This window comes from Lepidochelys kempii, chromosome 2 (genome assembly GCF_965140285.1).
Source record: "Lepidochelys kempii isolate rLepKem1 chromosome 2, rLepKem1.hap1, whole genome shotgun sequence".
NCBI classification, from domain to species: domain Eukaryota; kingdom Metazoa; phylum Chordata; order Testudines; family Cheloniidae; genus Lepidochelys; species Lepidochelys kempii.
Genome location: NC_136381.1, coordinates 22,062,654 through 22,084,591, shown reverse-complemented (window position 1 = coordinate 22,084,591; position 21,938 = coordinate 22,062,654). Strand labels below are relative to the sequence as shown.

Sequence of the window (21,938 nt, the reverse complement as noted above, 5' to 3'; positions counted from 1 at the left end):
ACAGACCTAAAAGTCGCAATATTACAACAAAAAAACTTCAGAAACAGACTCCAGTGAGAGACTGCTGAATTGGAATTAATTTGCAAACTGGACACCATTAAATTAGGCTTGAATAAAGACTGGGAGTGGATGTGTCATTACACAAAGTAAAACTATTTCCCCATGTTTATTTCCCCCCCACCCCTACTGTTCCTCACACATTCTTGTCAACTGCTGGAAATGGCCCATTTTGATTATCACTACAAAAGGTTGTTTTCTCTCCTGCTGGTAATAGCTCACCTTAACTGATCACTCTTGTTATAGTGTGTATGGTAACACCCATTGTTTCATGTGTATATATATATCTGTGTTTCTCTGTGTGTATATATATCTTCCTACTGTATTTTCCACTGCATGCATCCGATGAATGGGTTTTAGCCCATGAAAGCTTATGCTCAAATAAATTTGTTAGTCTCTAAGGTGCCACAAGTACTCCTGTTCTTTTTGCGAATACAGACTAACACAGCTGCTACTGAAACTTAACATAGATAGAATTCTACCATCCACAAACTTTAGTGGTGACAGTTATGCCAGGGTTTTCCATTGTTTTTGACCAGGCTGGTGACTTGAGAACTGAAAAAGACTTTCCTACTTACTTGCACAACATATGTTTTATATCATTGCCGAGATACTATGGTGACTGGCACCATATAAATGCCAGAGAGAGAGAATAAGAGAGAGATAGTATTAATAGATATTTATATCACAGATAGATGAATTAGTTTAACAAAATTAACAGGACTGATCCAAACCTCAACCCAAACACTAAACCTGAATAAGGTTTGGATAGTTAGATCCAACAAGCTCCTCCTGCCTTTGTTGATAGCTGTCAAAATCAGTGGTGGGATGTCAACCGGGTAGGCAGTTTCTGCTGAGCAGCTGCCATATTTACATCTATCTCCACTCTCTCCATGGCTTTCCTAAGGTCAGAGGCACACTGGCATGCATTTTTGGTGCCTTTGACCTGAGGAAGGCCTGAAGCATATGAGATCTGAAGGCAGTTTGCATCTTGGCAATGGCATTCCATCTTGGTAAGACCTCAGCTTAAATTTTTCTCAACATTTGGAAAGGTAGTAGGGTCTGTTGGAGTAGATTTGACCTTGGGATGATTGAGGAAGAAGGAGAAAGAAAAGGTGTGTATGTGTGTGTGTGTGTAAGCAGGGGAGTAAGAATAGAAGTCACAGGGAAGGGGATAAGTCAGACAACGATTGTATTTAGTGATAGAGAGGAGTAAAAAACGGTGTATCAGGTAGAGAGGAGTTGTAGGAAAAGAATCTCTGACTGGTTTGACAGGAGAAATTGCAAGAGAAGTATAGAGGAGAGGGAATGGAGTAAGATCCCCCAAGATTTATGTTAAGGACTTATCTAAGCCATTAGAGGTTTATCCATTACTGCAGCTGCTATAAACCTAAATTATGTCATCAATCTCTGTAGCTAGGTCGACATCTGGCCACGTAGCATTAAGCATTGAAGATGAGCCAGACAAAAAAAAGCGAAAAAAGTTGTTGAAACAGGAAAAAAAGGAAGAAGACCCAAATCTAGCAACTCTGAAGGTAAAAAATGTGTTGTTGTTGTAATTCAGGTTATTTGGGACAGACAAAATTCACTGCTGGGCAGAGGGCTAGTCTGAAGTGAGACTGGAGGGGAGTTTAGCTCTTATGCTGACCATCTTCACATGGTTGAATTTCACCCTTATGGAATACACTGTAAATATTAGAGTTACATTCCCCTTTTCTTTCCCTTTGTTCTCGTTGCACCTTGTCTATAGTTAATCACATACATGTGTACACTTTATCATGCCAAAGTGCGCTTAACTTATGCACTTAATAATAGAATCATAGGACTGGAAGGGACCTCAAGAGGTTGTCTAGTCCAGTCCCCTGTGCTCATGGCAGGACTAAGCATTATCTAGACCATTCCTGGAAAGTGTTTGTCTAACCTGCTCTTAAAAATCTACAATGACAGAGATTCCACAACTTCCCTAGGCAATTTATTCCAGTGCTTAACCACCCTGACAGTTAGGAAGTTTTTCCTTATATTCAAGCTAAACCTTCCTTGCTGCAATTTAAGTCCATTACTTCTTGTCCTAGCCTCAGAATTTAAGAAGAACAATTCTTCTCCTTCCTCCTTGTGACAACCTTTTATGTACTTGAAAATGTATCATGTCTGCCCCCTTCTCCCCCCTGCCCCCAGTCTTCTCTTCTCCAGACTAAACAAACTCAATTTTTTTCAATCTTTCCTCCTAGGTCATGTTTTCTAGACCTTTAATCATTTTTGTTGCTCTTCTCTGGACTTTCTCCAGTTTGTCCACATCTTTCCTGAAATGCCCAGAACTGGACACAATACTCCAGCTGAGGTCTAATCAGCGCAGAGTAGAGCAGAAGAATTGCTTCTCGTGTCTTGCTTACAACACTCCTGCTAATACATCCCAGAATGATGTTCTCTTTTTTTGCAACAGTGTTACACTGTTGACTCATATTTAGCTTGTGGTCCACTATGACCCCCCAGATCCCTCTCCGCAATACTCCTTCCCAGGCACCTGAATTCATCTGAATGTGTGAGCCTAAAATATCTTTTTATATTGATGAAAGCACAGAAATGTGGATATTAGGGGAATAAATGACAAGGCATTTCAGAAATATTAGGGTGTATAAAGAATGGGATAGAAACTAATGTTGAAAGGATTAGATACAATGATAGTAGACCCTCACTGGGAATATAAATTAGATTCTGGTCATTGTATCTTATCAAAGGTAGAACTGCACCTTGACTTGCTGGAAAAGCTTGTGTGCTCCAATGACCCTGAGAGCTATTCCAGTGGAAGTTTTTATTCCTGGTACCCAAGCAGGACACGTTAAAAGGCAGGGATCAGATGCAAAGCAGTCCATTGGCTCCTCCAGGTTAGGAGTTGAGTGATAGATCAACAACCTATCCTCAAAAAAAGTTAAGTTATAGAAACACAGCCAGGTAGCCATACCAGCAATCAGCATTATAGACAGGGATAGTGGGGCCTTGTTCATGCCCCAAGCACTAGTGGCATGGGAAGGATTCAGATCCAGAAAGTCAAAGTCAAAGAAAAGATTATGACATGGAAAATGAGTAGAGACATGTGGAGGGATTGAAAAGATTAGGGCTGTTTAGAGAGGGATTGAATAAAAAGGGACATGAAACCAGTATACAGGTCAATGAAACTGTTTCCATTTTTAAATGGAAAGGTCTCCACTTGGAGAGCACATTTACACAGCCTTTTTCACTTTTATTTTTTATTTCACATAGAAACATGCTGTAGGAGTTAGAGATGGGAAAGACCTTTATTAGGCAATCCAATCTCTACCTATCTAGGCAAGATTGTCTCCAGAATACCTTTTCTTATCCGTCTTGCTTTCAGGTTCTTATGCATTAATACAGTACTAGAGTATTTGGATTGCTACTCCAGAGGTGAATTTGTTAAAAGTTTCCATCACTGGTGGGGAACGGGATATTTTTCTGTTGGTTACTAAAAGGTTTTACAGGTGCTTGATTTTATAAAACCTAAACACTGAGCTAGAGCTGAACTTTAAGTCACCAGTTAATACAACAGTTGCTGTGTTTTTACTTGCTATGTCTTGTGAAATGAGCATTATCACATTTTTTCAAAGATCTATGATGGAGACCTGGAGAGTGAATTTAATAACTTTGAAGACTGGGTGAAAACGTTTGAACTCTTCAGAGGCAAAGATCACAGTGACCATGAGGACAGAATAATAGGAAAATTTAAGGTGAGTTTAAATGCTGATTGGATACATTGTAATTTAGAGAAATGCATGTTTTCAGTGATATTCTAGGTGTACAGAAAATGCATTTCAATTACATTGCCCATCTGCTATTGACATAGTTAATTCTCTTATTAGATCCAAAGACACAATGTGTTACATATGAGGATTGCTATTTATTCTCTTTTATTGTCTGACTGATGGAGGCAGTTTCCAACCCACAATGTTTACTGTCGTTTTGAGTCAGGACTTTTATTTAAAGCTGAGTTAAATCACAGATTCATAGTAAGTAGAGCCAGAATTGACCTATTACTTTATGCAGTCCATGCAAGTTTATTTCTTCAGTATAATTTCTGGTACTTTATCTTATCTAGCTTAAATGATTGGCCTTCTACTTAGTTCTCTTACCCAACCTAATACAACTTACCATATGGAAATCTGCAAGTATACTTCAAAGCACAATTAATATAATAGTTGTGTGATCTAAAACTGATGTATTTTATACTTCAGAGGAATCAGTGCCTTAAAGGAGCCTGTGGATTCTTCTTTCTCTATCGGGGAAATCTCTGTTAAAATGACTTGATAATTGTTTTTAGGTAATAATGGTTATTTAAGTAAGATGAGTTAATACTGTGATGTGCATGGGGGCTGAAGTTTTTACTACATAGCTAAAGGCAAATTGTGTTCTTAGTCACAGTGTTGTAAGTAGAGTTCCATTTAAGTCAATGGAATTTCTTCTAATTTACACGAGTGTGATTCAGAGCAAAATGGTGACCCTTAGAATATTGGTGTCTGGAAGATGGGAATAGCCACAACTGTTGCATTCATTTATTTAATACTGCTGTGACTAGGAGCTTGCAGGTATCTCTGGGAATGTCTTGACAAAGTTAAATACAGTTATTGAAAGGAAGTACTTTGGAAGGTTAACAAAACAAAACAGAAATATTTTCAGAAACATGGTTTAGTGCATTTATTACACTTTTTTTCCTTTGTGCAAAATGTGGATGGGCACACATGAATATGTGTCTATGCAAACTGCATTCATTAAGTTTTGTCTGCACACCAGGATTTTGTTTTGGATTGGGTCTGTTGTTTTTTCCAGGGAAATAAAACATTGTATATCCACAGGGCTCTTTCTGCATATACAAAAGTCCTGAAGATTCCAGCTCAATGGAAGGAGGACAGCCTAAAGTTCTGCAAGGGATACCACCGAATAACTCAGTCAAAGTTCTGGTTCGGGTGTATATCGTGAGAGTAAGTGTACAGCTTCTATTTCTGCCTTGAAATAATGGGGCGGGGGGTGGGGGTGTTAGAGTACAACAGAGTAGCATCTGCAGCCAGTCAGGACTTCTCATAGTAAATCACAAAGACGCCCAGTTGACTGGAGAAGAGGAACTCTAGGGGCTGTTTTGGGAGGATCATAGCAAAAAAGGGACAAACAAAGCAGGAAGCATGCAGGAGAAGGAGAGAATGGAAGAATATATCTTTAAGAGAAAGCAAAGGGGTAGGAGTCTGAATGATGAACTTGAAGGAACAATGGTAGAAATTAGGAAGGTCAAATACTGAGGAAACGTGGTGGGAAATGGAGAAGTCAGAGGAGAGAGACAGCCATTAGTGAGCTGTATTAGTGAGAAACAAAAGAGAAGCAGAAAAGAAAATCAGTTGATATAAGGTAGAAAAAACCTGGAGTTAGGGAGAGGAAATTAAATTAAAAGACAAAAGAGAAGCAGAGAAAGAAGACACTTTTTTTTCTGTGTTTAAATGCTTTCAGATCACATCCATCACAGACAATGGGCCAGTCAATGGAGCTATGACTTACACCAGCTGAGGATCTGGCCCATTGTTTATGGGAAAATCCCCTTGAATCCCACATAGATTTGGACTTGAAAACCTCCAGCAAAGTCAGCTTCTTCCTTTGGCTCTTTCTCTTCCTCTCACCTCACCCATTCCATTCTGATCAGCAACAGTGCCCGGGACCGTTCTAGTTGCTCTCTTCGGCTTTGCACTTGGGCCCTAAGCAGTCTCCAAACACTCTCTCCCGAGTGGAGCTCTCTCTATTTTAGTAGGCAGGACTAGCTTAGCATTTGTGTTTCCAGAACATCCCATGTGCCAGTGGAAAAACAGCTCCATTAGAAAACAACCACATTTAATGATTACCTTTAATGAAGCATTTGGATTTTGATGAAAGAGTATTTTCTTTTTGTCAGGCATATAATCTTAGCCCAGCTGATCCAGATGGCACCTCAGATCCCTATATTGTGCTCAGACTAGGCAAAACTGAAATTAAAGACCAGGCCAATTACATCCCCAAACAACTAAACCCAGTTTTTGGAAGGTGAGTGATGGCTTTATTTAAATGTCCGTCGTGATTTCTGCCTTAGGATTTTGCTACAGTTATTTCTGCTTGTTTTCAAGAGCAGAGTGCATTTATTATGCAATGATATGTGTGTGTTTGGAGGTTTCGTAATTAAAATCTCAAGAATTTGTGTCACATTGTATGATTACAAATTATTCAATTTTTATGCTAGTCAAACACCTCCTGAAATTCAATCTGCAGAAGGCTTTTTATTTCACAACAAGAAACGAAGCAGCAAATGATCTTGTCAGCTCAGATTAATGAGGTGATTAGTTATCTTAAAGTGAAATAGATACAGTGACAGTTAAATTTAAGAACATAACAATGGCCATACTGGGTCAGACCAAAGGTCCATCCAGCCCAGTATCCTGTCTACTGACAGTGGCCTATGCCAGGTGCCCCGGAGGGAGTGAACCTAACAGGTAATGATCAAATGATCTCTCTGCTATTATCCATCTCCACCCTCTGACAAACAGAGGCTAGGGACACCATTCCTCACCCATCCTGGCTAATAGCCATTAATGGACTTAACCTCCATGAATTTATCTAGTTCTCTTTTAAACCCTGTTATAATCCTAGCCTTTACAACCTCCTCAGGCAAGGAGTTCCACAGGTTGACTGTGCGCTGTGTGAAGAAGAACTTCCTTTTATTTGTTTTAAACCTGCTGCCCATTAATTTCATTTGGTGGCCCCTAGTTTTTATATTATGGGAACAAGTAAATAACTTTTCCTTATTCACTTTCTCCACACCATTCATGATTTTATATACCTCTATCATATCCCCCCCTTAGTCTCCTCTTTTCCAAGCTGAAAAGTCCTAGCCCCTTTAATCTCTCCTCATATGGGACCTGTTCCAACCCCCTAATCATTTTAGTTGCCCTTCTCTGAACCTTTTCTAATGTCAGTATATCTTTTTTGAGACACATCTGTACGCAGTATTCAAGATGTGGGCGTATTATGGATTTATATAAGGGCAATAAGATATTCTCCGCATCCCGTTTGCTTTTTTGACTGCCATTGCACACTGCGTGGACGTCTTCAAAGAACTATTCATGATGACTCCAAGTTCTCTTTCCTGATTAGTTAATTCCAAATTTAATTTCCAAAATTTAATTTCCAAATTTTGTGGTGGTGTTTTTAAATCTGAATATTACTATAAAACAATCTCAGACTTTTAGGACCAAACCAGAGCCCAGTTTTCAAAGGTAGCCTTTGATTTTGGGCCAGTCAATTTCTGAGTGCCTTGCTTTAGCCACAGAGGGCCAGATTTTCAAAAGAGTTCCACACCCACAGTTGGGGCCAGGTTTGAAAATCTAAGCCACTATGGTGTACTTTGCAGAAGTGCTTAGCATGAACAGCTCCTATTGACTTCCTCAGGTTCAAAGGGTCAGTTCAGTTTGTAATCAGAGTTTATCTGAACTTAGCCACTTTTCTTTGGTCTGGGAATTCGGCAAGAAATCTCATGGAAATGGGTTCTCTCTTCAGAGTTTTAGTACTTCCTGTTTCAAGAATACAAACCATTCAGAAACAAAATGCAGATGCATAACCTCAGTTGGAACTGATTAGGTAGGGCACTATACTCCTTTTATTCAGCATGTTTTCAGTGTGTTCAGGTATTCAGTAAAAATACCTAACTGAAGAAACTATTCATGCCTGCGGGCATACTGTGCACTTGTAGCATCCACTATACCTTTTATGACTGATACTTGTAGCTTTAAAAATGATTTGTCTTATAAAATCCTATCTATTTTTGCCTCAGATCATTTGAAATTCAGGCCACTTTCCCTAAGGAATCTGTGCTCTCCATCCTGATCTATGACCATGATATGGTTGGAGCGGATGACCTCATTGGAGAAACTAAAATTGATTTGGAAAATCGTTTCTACAGCAGGCACCGGGCTACCTGTGGTCTACAAAGTCAATATGAAAAGTAAGATCCTCTTCAGTCACTTGGTTTGTGCATATACGAGAAATGAGTGACCTGCAAGGAAGCTTCTTGATGAAAACTGATCTAGCCAAACATTGTACATTTTTCAGCCTTTGAGTTTTGTAGGTTTTGTTAAACTGAATTGTTTCAGAGAAGCAGCCGTGTTAGTCTGTATTCGCAAAAAGAAAAGGAGTACTTGTGGCACCTTAGAGACTAACCAATTTATTTGAGCATAAGCTTTCGTGAGCTACAGCTCACTTCATTGGATGCATAAAGCGGAAAATACAGTGAGGAGATTTATATACACACAGACCAGGCAAAAATGGATATTTACCATACACATTGTAAGGAGAGTGATCACTTAAGATGAGCTATTACCAGCAGGAGAGTGGGGTGGAAGAAAACCTTTTGAAGTGATAATCAAGGTGGGCCATTTCCAGGAGTTAACAAGAATGTCTGAGGAACAGTGGGAGGGGGAGGAATAAACAAGGGGAAATAGAAAAGGAGTACTTGTGGCACCTTAGAGACTAATCAATTTATTTGAGCATGAGCTTTCGTGAGCTACAGCTCACTTCATCAGGGGAAATAGTTTTACTTTGTATAATGACTCAGCCACTCCCAGTCTCTATTCAAGCCTAAGTTAATTGTTTCCAATTTGCAAATTAATTCCAATTCAGCAGTCTCTCGTTGGAGTTTGTTTTCAAAGTTTTTTTGTTGAAGAATAGTCACTTTTAGATCAGAAATCGAGTGACCAGAGAGATTGAAGTGTTCTCCGACTGGTTTATGAATGTTATAATTCTTGACATCTGATTTGTGTCCATTTATTCTTTTACGTAGAGACTGTCCAGTTTGACCAATGTACATGGCAGAGGGGCATTGCTGGCACATGATGGCGTATATCACATTGGTAGATGTGCAGGTGAACGAGTCTCTGATAGTGTGGCTGATGTGATTAGGCCCTATGATGCTGTCCCCTGAATAGATATGTGGGCACAGTAGGCAACGGGCTTTGTTGCAAGGATAGGTTCCTGGGTTAGTGGTTCTGTTGTGTGGTATGTGGTTGCTGGTGAGTATTTGCTTCAGGTTGGGGGGCTGTCTGTAGGCAAGGACTGGCCTGTCTCCCAAGATTTGTGAAAGTGATGGGTCGTCCTTCAGGATAGGTTGTAGATCCTTGATAATGCGTTGGAGAGGTTTTAGTTGGGGGCTGAAGGTGATGGCTAGTGGCGTTCTGTTATATTCTTTGTTGGGCCTGTCCTGTAGTAGGTGACTTCTGGGTACTCTTCTGGCTCTGTCAATCTGTTTCTTCACTTCCGCAGGTGGGTATTGTAGTTATAAGAATGCTTGATAGAGATCTTGTAGGTGTTTGTCTCTCTCTGAGGGGTTGGAGCAAATGCGGTTGTACCATAGAGCTTGGCTGTAGACAATGGATCGTGTCGTGTGGTCTGGGTGAAAGCTGGAGGCATGTAGGTAGGAATAGCGGTCAGTAGGTTTCCGGTATAGGGTGGTGTTTATGTGACCATCACTTATTAGCACTAAGAGATCCAGATAAGAGATATTAGAGATCCAGGAAGTGGATCTCTTGTGTTGAGTGGTCCAGGCTGAGGTTGATGGTGGAATGGAAATTGTTGAAAGCATGGTGGAATTCCTCAAGGGCTTCTTTTCCATGGGTCCAGATGATGAAGATGTCATCAATATAGCGCAAGTAGAGTAGGGGCATTAGGGGACAAGAGCTGAGGAAGCATTGTTCTAAGTCAGCCATAAAAATGTTGGCATACTGTGGGGCCATGCGGGTACCCATAGCAGTGCCGCTGATTTGAAGGTATACATTGTCCCCAAATGTAAAATAGTTATGGGTGAGGACAAAGTCACAAAGTTCAGCCACCAGGTTTGCCGTGACATTATCGGGGATACTGTTCCTGACGACTTGTAGTCCATCTTGGTGTGGAATGTTGGTGTAGAGGGCTTCTACATCCATAGTGGCCAGGATGGTGTTTTCAGGAAGATCACCGATGGATTGTAGTTTCCTCAGGAAGTCAGTGGTGTCTCGAAGGTAGCTGGGAGTGCTGGTAGTGTAGCCTGAGGAGGGAGTCTACATAGCCAGACAATCCTGCTGTCAGGGTGCCAATGCCTGAGATGATGGGGCGCCCAGGATTTCCAGGTTTATGGATCTTGGTTAGCAGATATAATACCCCAGGTCGGGGTTCCAGGGGTGTGTCTGTGAATTGTGTCACAAGGCATTAGAAGTAGAAAGTGAGTATTTTTAAAACCAACAGTCCTACTTACTCACAATTAGTTCCAGATAGCAAACTGTCTATATTTAAGTGTCTTTGTTTGATAAACATAAGGTGGAGATTTTACTGAATCAAAGGGTGAATAAAAATCTCTGTCTGAGGTGGCTGTGCAATAGTGGTAAGGCCAAATTCTGGTCTCAGTTACACTTGTAAAAATCCAAAGTAACTGCCTTGAAGCCACTGGAGTTTCTCTGGATTTTCGTGTGTCAATGAGAACAGAATTTGGCTGTAGATTCTGGAGATAGTGGGTAGTAAAGGCGTGTCACAAGGAGTATTGATCAGAGACTGAATTTTATTTCCTGACCCCAGTCACCTGATCTGGGCCAGGGTTTAAAGTATAATATCCCTGTCCCACGAGTAGGGGCTTGTTTACACAGCGGGGTAATGTGCTCTACAAGGGTGTGATTTCTAAAGTGCACTAATGGGTTGTGCATTAATTGGTCCATGTAGACCTTGCTGGTGCAATTTAATGTAGTGCTGTTTAAAACAGTACTATGTTAAAGCACACTAGGGAACTACACACAGGTGCTGGAACTAAGGGTGCTGCTGCACCCCCTGACTTGAAGTGGTTTCCATCATATACAGGGTTTACAGTTTGGTTCAATGGCTCTCAGCACCTCCACTGTACAAATTGTTCCAGCACCCCTGGGTCTACATATATCAGGTAATGCACACCAACATTAGTCTGCCTTAGAAACCACACCCCTGTAGACTCCATTACCCACTGCGTAGGCAAGCCCAGGGTTTTGGTGTCCATTGACTCCAATGATTACCGTCACATAGTTTGTGATCACAGATCGATTGGTTTCTAGATTCAACCACCTGAAGAGAGAAATCCTCACTGGCTTTAGCTTGGTCTATGTCTGTACTTAATAAACGCATCTCTGTAGCCACATGCCAGTGCTTCCCCATGTCTATTCCTCTGTGAATTTTGCCTTTTTTCCCCCTTACAATGATAAGCGTGAAATGTTGGGACTGCATTAACACTAACGGTCATATTTTCAGCTAGTTTAAATTGATTTTAATGGATTTACACCAGCTGAGGATCTATCCCTAGATGTGCCTGATTGCAGTACTTCAGTTGATATGCTAAAAATGTGGGGAGTGATTTTAAACTGCATAATAAATTGGTAAGCAGAGTTCTTGACATTTTACCTTGTTATTGCAACTTGACTCCAAAAGACCATTTTTTCTGTTGCCTATTCAGTTTTTTTTATAACCAGAAGTGCCTCAGTTCTAGCTTCCAGCTGCCTTGTTATTTTAGCAGGCATGTTATGCAGTGCTTAGAATTTGTTATTTTGTTCTTAATAATGGAGTCTCAAGTACAGCATCTGAAATTAACTAATCAAAAGAAACTGGAATACTGCTTGGCTGCAGAACTTCCATGACCTCTAAAAACTGGGGGGGGGGGGGGGCAGCAGATTCCCTGCTATGTCACACCTGCGTGACTCCATATAAATCAATTGAATTACACCAGGGAAAATCCAATGTCACAGAGTAGTGACTCAGGCCCTAGTAAGAATCATTGTGGCAATCCTAGTATTTCAATACACTTATTGAGATATAGGGCACAATTTTAAAAAGTGTCTAAGTCCCATTTTCAAAAGTTACTTAGGAGCCAAAGGGTACATCTGCACTTGGAGCTGGAAATGTAAATTCCAGCTCTAGAAGCCATACCTGCACTAGCTCTGATCAAGCTAGCATCCTAAAAATACTGTCACTGTAGTAGTGCAAGCCGTGGGAGGGACTAGTCTCCTGAGCACATACCTAGCATCTCGGACAGGATGGTGTATGGGGCAGCTAGCCCCGCCTGCTGCTCACATTAGTGTGGCTACACTTTTGTTTTTAGTAGAATCATAGAATATCAGGGTTGGAAGGGACCTCAGGAGGTCATTTAGTCCAACGCCCTGCTCAAAGCAGGACCGATACCCAATTAAATCATCCCAGCCAGGGCTTTGTCAAGCCTGACCTTAAAAACTGCGAAGGAAGGAGATTCTACCACCTCCCTAGGTAACGCATTCCAGTGTTTCACCACCCTCCTAGTGAAAAAGTTTTTCCTAATATCCAACCTAAATCTCCCCCACTGCAACTTGAGACCATTACTCCTTGTCCTGTCATCTGCTACCACTGAGAATAGTCTAGATCCATCCTCTTTGGAACCCCCTTTCAGGTAGTTGAAAGCAGCTATCAAATCCCCCCTCATTCTTCTCTTCCACTGACTAAACAATCCCAGTTCCCTCAGCCTCTCCTCATAAGTCATGTGTTCCAGTCCCCTAATAATTTTTGTTGCCCTACGCTGGACTCTTTCCAATTTTTCCACATCCTTCTTGTAGTGTTGGGCCCCAAACTGGACACAGTACTCCAGATGAGGCCTCACCAATGTCGAATAGAGGGGAACAATCACATCCCTCGATCTGCTGGCAATGCCCCTACATATACATCCCAAAATGCCATTGGCCTTCTTGGCAACAAGGGCACACTGTTGACTCATATCCAGCTTCTCATCCACTGTAACCCCTAGGTCCTTTTCTGCAGAACTGCTGCCGAGCCTTTCGGTCCCTACTCTGTAGTGGTGCATTGGATTCTTCCGTCCTAAATGCAGGACTCTGCACTTGTCCTTGTTGAACCTCATCAGATTTCTTTTGGCCCATTCCTCCAATTTGTCTAGGTCCTTCTGAATCCTATCCCTACCCTCCAGTGTATCTACCACTCCTCCCAGTTTAGTGTTGTCTGCAGATTTGCTTAGGGTGCAATCCACACCATCCTCCAGATCATTTATGAAGATATTGAACCAAACCGGTCCCAGGACCGACCCTTGGGGCACTCTGCTTGATACTGGCTGCCAACTAGAAATGGAGCCATTGATCACTACCTGTTGAGTCCGACAATCTAGCCAACTTTCTACCCACCTTATAGTGCATTCATCCAGCCCATACTTCTTTAACTTGCTGACAAGAATACTGTGGGAGACAGTGTCAAAAGCTTTGCTAAAGTCAAGGAACAGCACGTCCACTGCTTTCCCTTCATCCACAGAACCAGTTATCTCATCATAGAAGGCAATTAGATTAGTCAGGCATGACTTGCCCTTGGTGAATCCATGCTGACTGTTCCTGATCACTTTCCTCTCATCTAAGTGCTTCAGAATTGATTTCTTGAGGACCTGCTCCATGATTTTTCTGGGGACTGAGGTGAGGCTGACTGGCCTGTTGTTCCCAGGATCATCCTCCTTCCCTTTTTTAAAGATGGGCACTACATTAGCCTTATTCCAGTCGTCCGGGACTTCCCCGGATCGCCATGAGTTTTCAAAGATAATGGCCAATGGCTCTGCAATCACATCCGCCAGCTCCTTTAGCACTCTCGGATGCAACGCATCTGGCCCCATGGACTTGTGCACGTCCAACTTTTCTAAATAGTCCCGAACCACTGTCTTTCTCCACAGAGGGCTGATCACCTCCTCCCCATGCTGTGCTGCCCAGTGCAGTAGTCTGGGAACTGACCTTGTTCGTGAAGAAAGAGGCAAAAAAAGTATTGAGTACATTAGCTTTTTCCACATCCTCTGTCACTAGGTTGCCTCCCTCATTCAGTAAGGGGCCCACACTTTCCTTGACTTTCTTCTTGTTGCCAACATCCCTGAAGAAACCCTTCTTGTTACTCTTAACATCTCTTGCTAGCTGCAACTCCAGATGTGATTTGGCCTTCCTGATTTCACTCCTGCATGCCCAAGCAATATTTTTATACTCATCCCTGGTCATTTGTCCAATCTTCCACTTCTTGTAAGCTTCTTTTTGTGTTTAAGATCAGCAAGAATTTCACTGTTAAGCCAAGCTGGTCGCCTGCCATATTTACTATTCTTTCTACACATGGGGATGGTTTGTCCCTGTAATCTCAATAAGGATTCTTTAAAATACAGCCAGCTCTCCTGGACTCCTTTCCCTCTCATGTTATTCTCCCAGGGGATCTTGCCCATCAGTTCCCTGAGGGAGTCAAAGTTTGCTTTTCTGAAGTCCAGGGTCCGTATGCTAGCTCGATCGGAGTGAGCACTGGTCTGTTTCCTTAAGCTGGGATTTATACTTCCAGCTCAAAGTGTAGACATAACTAGGGTTACCAGATAGCATATATGTGAAAAAACAGGACAGGGGGTGGGTGGTAATAAACGCCTAAATAAGAAAAAGTCTCAAAAAACGGGACTGTCCCTTTAAAAATGGGACATCTGGTCACCCTAGAAATAACCTAAGGGCTGCATTTATTATAAATAGCAGTATAGACGGGAGGGGGGGGGGTAGAATGGGCGGCAGCTTGGGCTACCCAGAGCTAACACGCACCCTGGGAGTCTGGGCAAGTTTGTACTCAGGCAGCTAGCTCGAGCTGCCGCCCATGCTACCCTCAGCTGCGTTGCTATTTTTAGTGAGCTATCCTGAGCAGAGCTAGTGTGTGCCTGTATACTCGACCTGGGAAGCATGCTGCCAGCTGCAGTGTAGACATACCCTTGGTGTCACTGAAAGTTTGATTTTCCTTATAGGGTCAAATTCGGACGTTGGTGTAAGTAACATCAACCCCACAGAAGCCAACGGAGTTACATCGGCTTATACTAGAGCCATGTCACATCCATCATGTATGACCTCCGTGATCTATGCCTGTGGCCCAGACCCCATCGCCACACTATTCAAAATAATAGCTATGGGGCCTGTCTGGTGCCCTAGTGTTAGCAACGGCATGGAGGAGACCCGGACTCTCTTCCTGTCCCAGGTACTAGTCCCAGCTCTTCAAGCTGGCTGGGGCGGAGAATGTGATGGAGGGAGTGCACTAAGTTCCCATTGATGAGAGAGAACCTCTTGTTCTGTTACAAAGAGGACTGTGATCAGTTGTTCTCCATGTCCATTGAAGGTAGGACAAGAAGTAATGGGCTCAATCTACAAAGGAGATTTAGATTAGATATTAGAAAAAATTTCTAATTATAAGGGTGGGTAAGTTCTGGAATAGGTTACTAAGGGAGGTTGTGGAATCCCTGTCATTGGTGGCTTTTAAGGAGAGGTTAGACGAGAGGTGGGCAAACTACGGCCTGTGGGCTGGACCGTCCTGCCTGGCCCCTGAGCTCCCAGCTGGGGAGGCTAGCTCCTGGCCCCTCCCCTGCTGTTCCCCCACCCCTGTAGTTATGCTGCCGTGCGGATAGCGTGGCTTGCACCCCCCCACCTCCCAGGCTTTCCAATAAGTCTGTCCTGCCGCTCTGAGTGGCATGGTAAGGGGGCAGGGGGAGAGGGGGATTGGATAAGGGGCAGGAGGTCCCAGGGGGGGCAGTCAGGGAACAGGGGGCAGTTGGATGGGGCAGAGGTTGGTGGGAGGGCGGGGACGGTCAGGAGACAGGGAGCGGGGGTTGGATAGGGGGCGGGGTCCTGGGGGTTGGAGGGTTCCAGGGGAGATGGGCAGGGAGCAGGGGGGGTTGGATAGGGGGTGGGGTCCTGCGGGGGCAGTTAGGAACGGGGGTCCCAGGAGGGGGTGGTCAGGGGACAAGGAGTGGGGGGGTGGTTGGATGGGTCGGGGGTCCTGGGGGCCCTGTCAGGGGGTGAGGGGGTGGATAGGGGTCGGGGCAGTCAGGGGATAGGAAGCAAAGGGGGTTGGATAGGGGGTGGGGTCTCAGGGGGGGCGGTTAGGGGCGGGGGTTCCCAAGAGGGGGCGGTCAGAGGACAAGGAGCAGGGGGGGTTGGATGGGTCGGGGATTCTGAGGGGGGCAGTCAGGGGGCGGGAAGTGGGAGGGAGTGGATAGGGGGCGGGGGCCAGGCTGTTTGTGGAGGCACAGCCTTCCCTATCTGGCCCTCCGTACAGTTTTGCAACCTTGATGTGGCCCTCGGGCCAAAAAGTTTGCCCACCCCTGGGTTAGACACACATGTGTCAGGAATGATCTGGGTTTACTTGGTCCTGCCTCAAAGCAGGGGCCTGGACTTGATTGTCCCTTTCAACCCTACATTTCTATTATTTCTAAAATTCTATGTCAACCTGACAGCCTGATCCAATGCCCACTGAAGTCAGTGGAAGGACTTCCATTCACTTTAGTTAGTGTTGGACCAGGTCCTGAATGATCAAGGACTAGCACTGGCCAGCTCCAAAAGGAGTCCTGCCCTGACTTTCTTGACCAAACAGTTGGTGGCTGATGTGATGTCAGACCTTGATAATGAGGGTATACGTATACAATGTGGGGAACATTTGCTGGGATGGCTCTAAGGGACTATGAAAGGAGAAGCAGAGGACGTGTGAAGCTCTGGCTCCATTTCACTTGTGTAAAATTAATTCTGTTCACTTTCACCCAGTCGGGTTTAAACTCCCTTAAAGTAAATGCGTCTGCTAGGGCATCTGACCGTTGGATCGGCGCTCCTGAATAGGTACAGCCTTTAACTGAATGGAAAACCTTCTCCATTCCTCTCTTTGCTTTGTCCCCTCATTGCAGAGAAGGGTACAATGCCTGGCGAGATGCAGTTCAGCCAACTGAGATCCTCAACAAGTTATGCAAGGACAACAAACTGCCTGAGCCCCACAAGCGACCTGGGGCAATACAAATAGGAACCAAAGTATTCACTGGGAAGACAAGCTTTAATGGAGAAGAGAATGGTAATTATGCCATTTATTGTTATTTAGTCCCATTACAGTAGCCCCTAGAGGTCCCACCTTTGATTGGGGTCCTATTGTGCTAGGCACTGGACAAGCAGATAGCAAGAGACAGTCTCTGCCCTGAGGAGCTCACCATCTAAATAGACAAGGCAGACAAAGAGTGGGAAGGGAAATAGGAGCACAAAGGTTAAGGGACTTGTATAAGGTCACACAGCTGGCCAATAGTCAATTCATGAACAGGACTCAGGCCTCCTAATTCCCAGTCCAGTGCCTTATCCACTAGACCAGGCTGCCTCTCTTCATTGTTACACTTCTTGTTTATTATTAACTATTACCACTATCATCATTAGTTCTGCAAGGGCATTGGTATAAAACCTACTCCCTGCAGTCCTGTTGAGCTTGGGGATCCATGAGTCTAGAGGTCTTTGCAGGGAGTTGCTGCTTCCACCAGGGGAAGAGTCAAGTTCCAAGAGGAGTAGATGGGCAAAGCTACCAGGGGGTTGGGTTTGTAGATGTGGGTGGTGAGGGGTGGGACAGAGTCACCAGTGGCTAGGTTGCGTATTTGAGGGAAGGAGATGGTAAGGGGCAGATGAGATGCATTAGGATGGATGCTTTGACTGGGTAACCCAAGAGAGGGAAGCAGCACAAGGACTGTGCTTTCCCTCTTCGTCAGTGTCTAGTCTATTTTCAGAGTTTGATCTTTGTCTTAGCTCATATATCTTGCTCCCGTTTCTCCTGTGGACAAGCAGACCAGGGAAGATAGGGCTCAGCATGCTTCAGTATAAGGATAGGGCCAAACTATGGCTGTTCCCGAAAGGATACATTGGGTAAAAGAATGCTAGACAAACAAATGACTCCAGAGGGGCCTAGGCAGAGCAGGACTAGACCTGACCCTCTGCTTACCAACAGGTGTATACTAGGAGAAGTGGCTGCAATAGTTGCTTCCCAGTATTCTTGCCCCAGTGCCAGTGGAGCCATTATGCTTTTCAGAGGCACAGTGTCACCAGGGGACTGCAGGTTGGCCCTCCCTTTCCCCTGCTTAGCACAACACTGCCCAGAACAAGGCATAATTTTATCCATGGATACCTTTGGCATCTTTCTGCTCCCTACACGCAGCATGTGAATTTGGCACTCAAGGGGTCTTCCTTGTTGCCATCACAAGGCAAAAATAAAATTAATGTACAATCCCTAGCACCTATTACTGGCACTTCCTGGCAGCTCAAGGAAATGCCAAATCCCCTGTTCTTTGATTGGCTACAATTTTTTAAAGAAAAAGACTTAATTATTTAGAAGAAGAAGAAGAAGAAAGAAAGCCAGTAAGTCTTTACCATCCTACTGTTAGAGACAGCACTAAAATAGGCCTGTTTAATTTTGTAATGATTCATGGTATTTTGTAATTAGGTTCCTTCTCAGCACTAAACTTTCAGTTACTCCTGTGGGTGCTCTAACTTAAAGGAATAAATGTGTTTGATTACATCTCTGTTCTTCCTTGGGATGCATTAAATGCTGCTCTAAACTCGAGCAGATTTTTAACATGTGTCTTTCACAACTGACAGACCATATTAATCAGAGGCTTAATATGCTAATTCTGCTCTGGTTGTTCTTTTTTTAATTACTCTTTCCTATAGAAGAGCCAGTTGAATCCTATGAACAACTTGCCCTCAAGGTTTTACATTCCTGGGATGAAATCCCAGGGATTGGATGTAAACTGGTTCCAGAACACATTGAGACCCGGCCTCTCTATCACAAGGATAAACCAGGCATGGAACAGGTAGATAAGCCTACGGTGAAAGCACGAAACACGGAAGAGGTTTTCCATTTCTCCTACCACCGTTGTTTCTGTTACTATCTCCGAGCTAACAGAGAAATCTCACAAGTGCTCCTGTTTCTGTTATAGTTTGCACAAAATCATAAGTACATAGTTCAAAATTGTCAAATATGCATATGTACAGTGAAGCACCTAAATTCATATTTAGACACCTAAGCAAGAGTGATGCTATTTAATTACAAATTTTCATACTTTCAAATTTTGGGGTATCTTGTCAATTTAATGTTAACTCTGCATTTCATTGCATTTTAATGACTGTTGCTTTCCCTCTCCCACTATCTGCAAAGTTCTTGTAGGGGTGCTCTCAGCTTTAACTTCGCCACACAATTTTTTTTTCAGGGAATCTAATCAAGTGTCCCTTTGCTCATATCTGAAAATAACTACTTAGGAATTTGGCTGCAGTAAAGCATTTAAGCACATGTTTAAGTTACACTGACTTCATGAAGACACATTGAAGCTAATGCAATTTCAGCATATGCTAAAATGAATATATATAATATTGATTAATCACAGTTAATTCACGCAATTAACTCAAAAAATTAATCACAATTAAAAAAAGTAATCTCAATGAATTGCCATTTTAATTACACTGTTAAACAATAGAATACCAACTGAAATTTATTAAATATTTTGGATGTTTTTGTACATGTTCATATATATTGTATTCTGTGTTGTAATTGAACTCAAAGTGTATATTATTTTTAGTACAAATATTTGCACTGTAAAAATCATAAACAAAAGAAATAATATTTTTCAGTTCACCTCATACAAGTACCATCATGCAATCTCTTTGTCATGAAAGTGCAACTTACAAATGTAGATTTTTTTGTTACTTAACTGCACTCAAACAAAACAATGTAAAACTTCAGTACCTACAAGTCCACTCAGTCCTACTTCTTGTCCAGCCAATCTCTAAAACAAACAAGTTTGTTTACATTTACAGGAGATAATGCTGCCCTCTTCTTATTTACAGTGTCACCAGAAAGTGAGAACAGGCATTCACATGGCACTTTTGTAGCTGGCATTGCAAGGTATTTACGTGCCAGATATACTCAACATTCGTATGCCCTTCATGCTTCGGCCACCATTCCAGAGGACATGCTTCCATCTAATGATGCTTGTTAAAAAAATAATGTGTTAATTAAATTTGTGACTGAACTCCTTGGGGGAGAATTGTATATCTATTTTACCCACATTCTGCCATATACACCTCTACCCCGATATAATGTGGTCCTCAGGAGACAAAACATCTCACCGCATTATAGGTGAGACTGCATTATATCGAACTTGCTTTGGCCCCCCCGTTCCTTGTTCCCTGACCGCCCCCTCCAGAGACCCCCATCCCTAATCATCCCCAGGACCCCACCCCCTACCCAGTCCCCCTGCTCCCTGTCCCCTGACTGCTCCGACCCCTATCTACACCCCCCGCCTTCTAACAGGCACTCACTGGCAGCGGCAGGAAGCGGAGCAACACGGCCCCAGCCCGCTCCACTCCGCCACCTCCACCACCGCTCCGTTTCCCGCTGCCGGTGAGTGCGGGGAGGTTGGGGAAAGGACGCCCTCCGCACTCACTGGTGGCGGGAAACAGAGCGACGTGGCCCAGCCAACTCTGCTTTTCTTGCCCCGGCCCCAGCTGTGTCACGGGGGGGGTGGTGGTTGGGGAAAGGTCCCACACTCACCTGCGGCGGGAAGCAGAGCGCTGCAGCTGGGAGCTGGTGGAATGGAGTGGAGTGGGCTGGGGCTGGGCTGCTCCGCTTCCACCACTGCCAGGGAGTGCGGGGGGGATCCCTTCCCCCAAGCCCCCTCCCCTGAGCAACACAGCTGGGGAAGGGGAGAGGGAAGCTGAGCGGGCTGCTCCCATCCCCCCACTAATCCCCTGGGCCACTCTGGGACTGCAGGCCCCCCGAAAGTGCCCCCCACAGCTCCTGCCTCCCAGACCCTGGGTGGGGGAGGGAGCACCTGATCACGCCCGAGACCCTCTGCCCCTTATCCAACCCCTCAGCCCCAGCCCGGCACCCTTAATACACTTCTCAGAGCAGCATGTCAGAGCTTTACCACGTTGTATGTGAACCTGCATTATATCGGGTCGCGTTATATTGGGGTAGAGGTGTATTTCATGTTATAGCAGTCTCGGATGATGACCCAGCACATGTTGTTCATTTTAAGAACACTTTCACTGCAGATTTGACAAAACTCCAAGAAGGTGAGATTTCTAAAGATAGCTACATTGCTCAACCCAAGGTTTAAGAATCTGAAGTGCCTTCCAAAATCTGAGAGGGACGAGATGTGGAGCATGCTTTCAGAATTCTTAAAAGAGCAACACACCGACGCGGAAACTACAGAACCCGAACCACGAAAAAAAAAATCAACCTTCTGCTGGTGGCATCTGACTCAGATAATGAAAATGAACATGCATCAGTCTGCACTGCTTTGGCTTGTTATCAAGCAGAACCCAGCATCAGCATGGACGCATGTCCCCTGGAATGGTGGTTGAAGCATGAAGGAACACACAAATATCTTGCGACACCGGCTACAACAGTGCCATGAGAGTGCCTGTTCTCACTTTCAGGTGACATTTTAAACAGGAAGCGAGTAGCATTATCTCCTGCGAATGTAAACAAACTTGTTTGTCTGAGCGATTGACTGAACAAGAAGTAGGACTGAGTGGACTTGCAGGCTCTAAAATTTACATTGTTTTATTTTTGAATGAAGTTTTTTTGTACATAATTCTACATTTGTAAGTTCAACTTTCACAATAAAGGGATTGCACTACAATACTTGTATTAGGTGAATTGAAAAATACTATTTCTTTTGGTTTTTTACAGTGCAAATACATGTAATCAAAAATAAATATGAACTGAACATTGTACACTTTGTATTCTGTGATGTAACTGAAAGCAATATATTTGAAAATGTAGAAAACATCCAAAATATTTAAGTAAATGGTATTCTATTATTAACAGTGCAATTAATCACAATTAATTTTTTTAATCGCTTGAAAGCCCTAATATAATATATATGCATGTATTTCATTGGGAAAATATAGTTAACTATTCAATATATGTTCTGAGATCTCTCCAGACCATCTATGGAGAGGAATCAGAATTGCTCAAGAGGCGTGTCTGGATAAGTATTATTGTTATAG

The 21,938-nt window shown here is 43.4% G+C and overlaps 1 protein-coding gene across 1 annotated transcript in view; it reads left to right on the top strand.

Annotated features, from left to right (window-relative positions):
- The window catches only part of FER1L6 (fer-1 like family member 6), a 148,439-nt gene that overhangs the window by 108,141 nt on the left and 18,360 nt on the right, over positions 1-21,938 (top strand). The window contains exons 29-35 of the mRNA XM_073329149.2: positions 1,474-1,592; positions 3,678-3,797; positions 4,920-5,045; positions 5,999-6,126; positions 7,907-8,077; positions 16,805-16,965; positions 18,594-18,736. Coding sequence (XP_073185250.1) covers positions 1,474-1,592; positions 3,678-3,797; positions 4,920-5,045; positions 5,999-6,126; positions 7,907-8,077; positions 16,805-16,965; positions 18,594-18,736 — 968 coding nt within the window. The remainder of the gene's footprint in view (positions 1-1,473; positions 1,593-3,677; positions 3,798-4,919; positions 5,046-5,998; positions 6,127-7,906; positions 8,078-16,804; positions 16,966-18,593; positions 18,737-21,938) is intronic.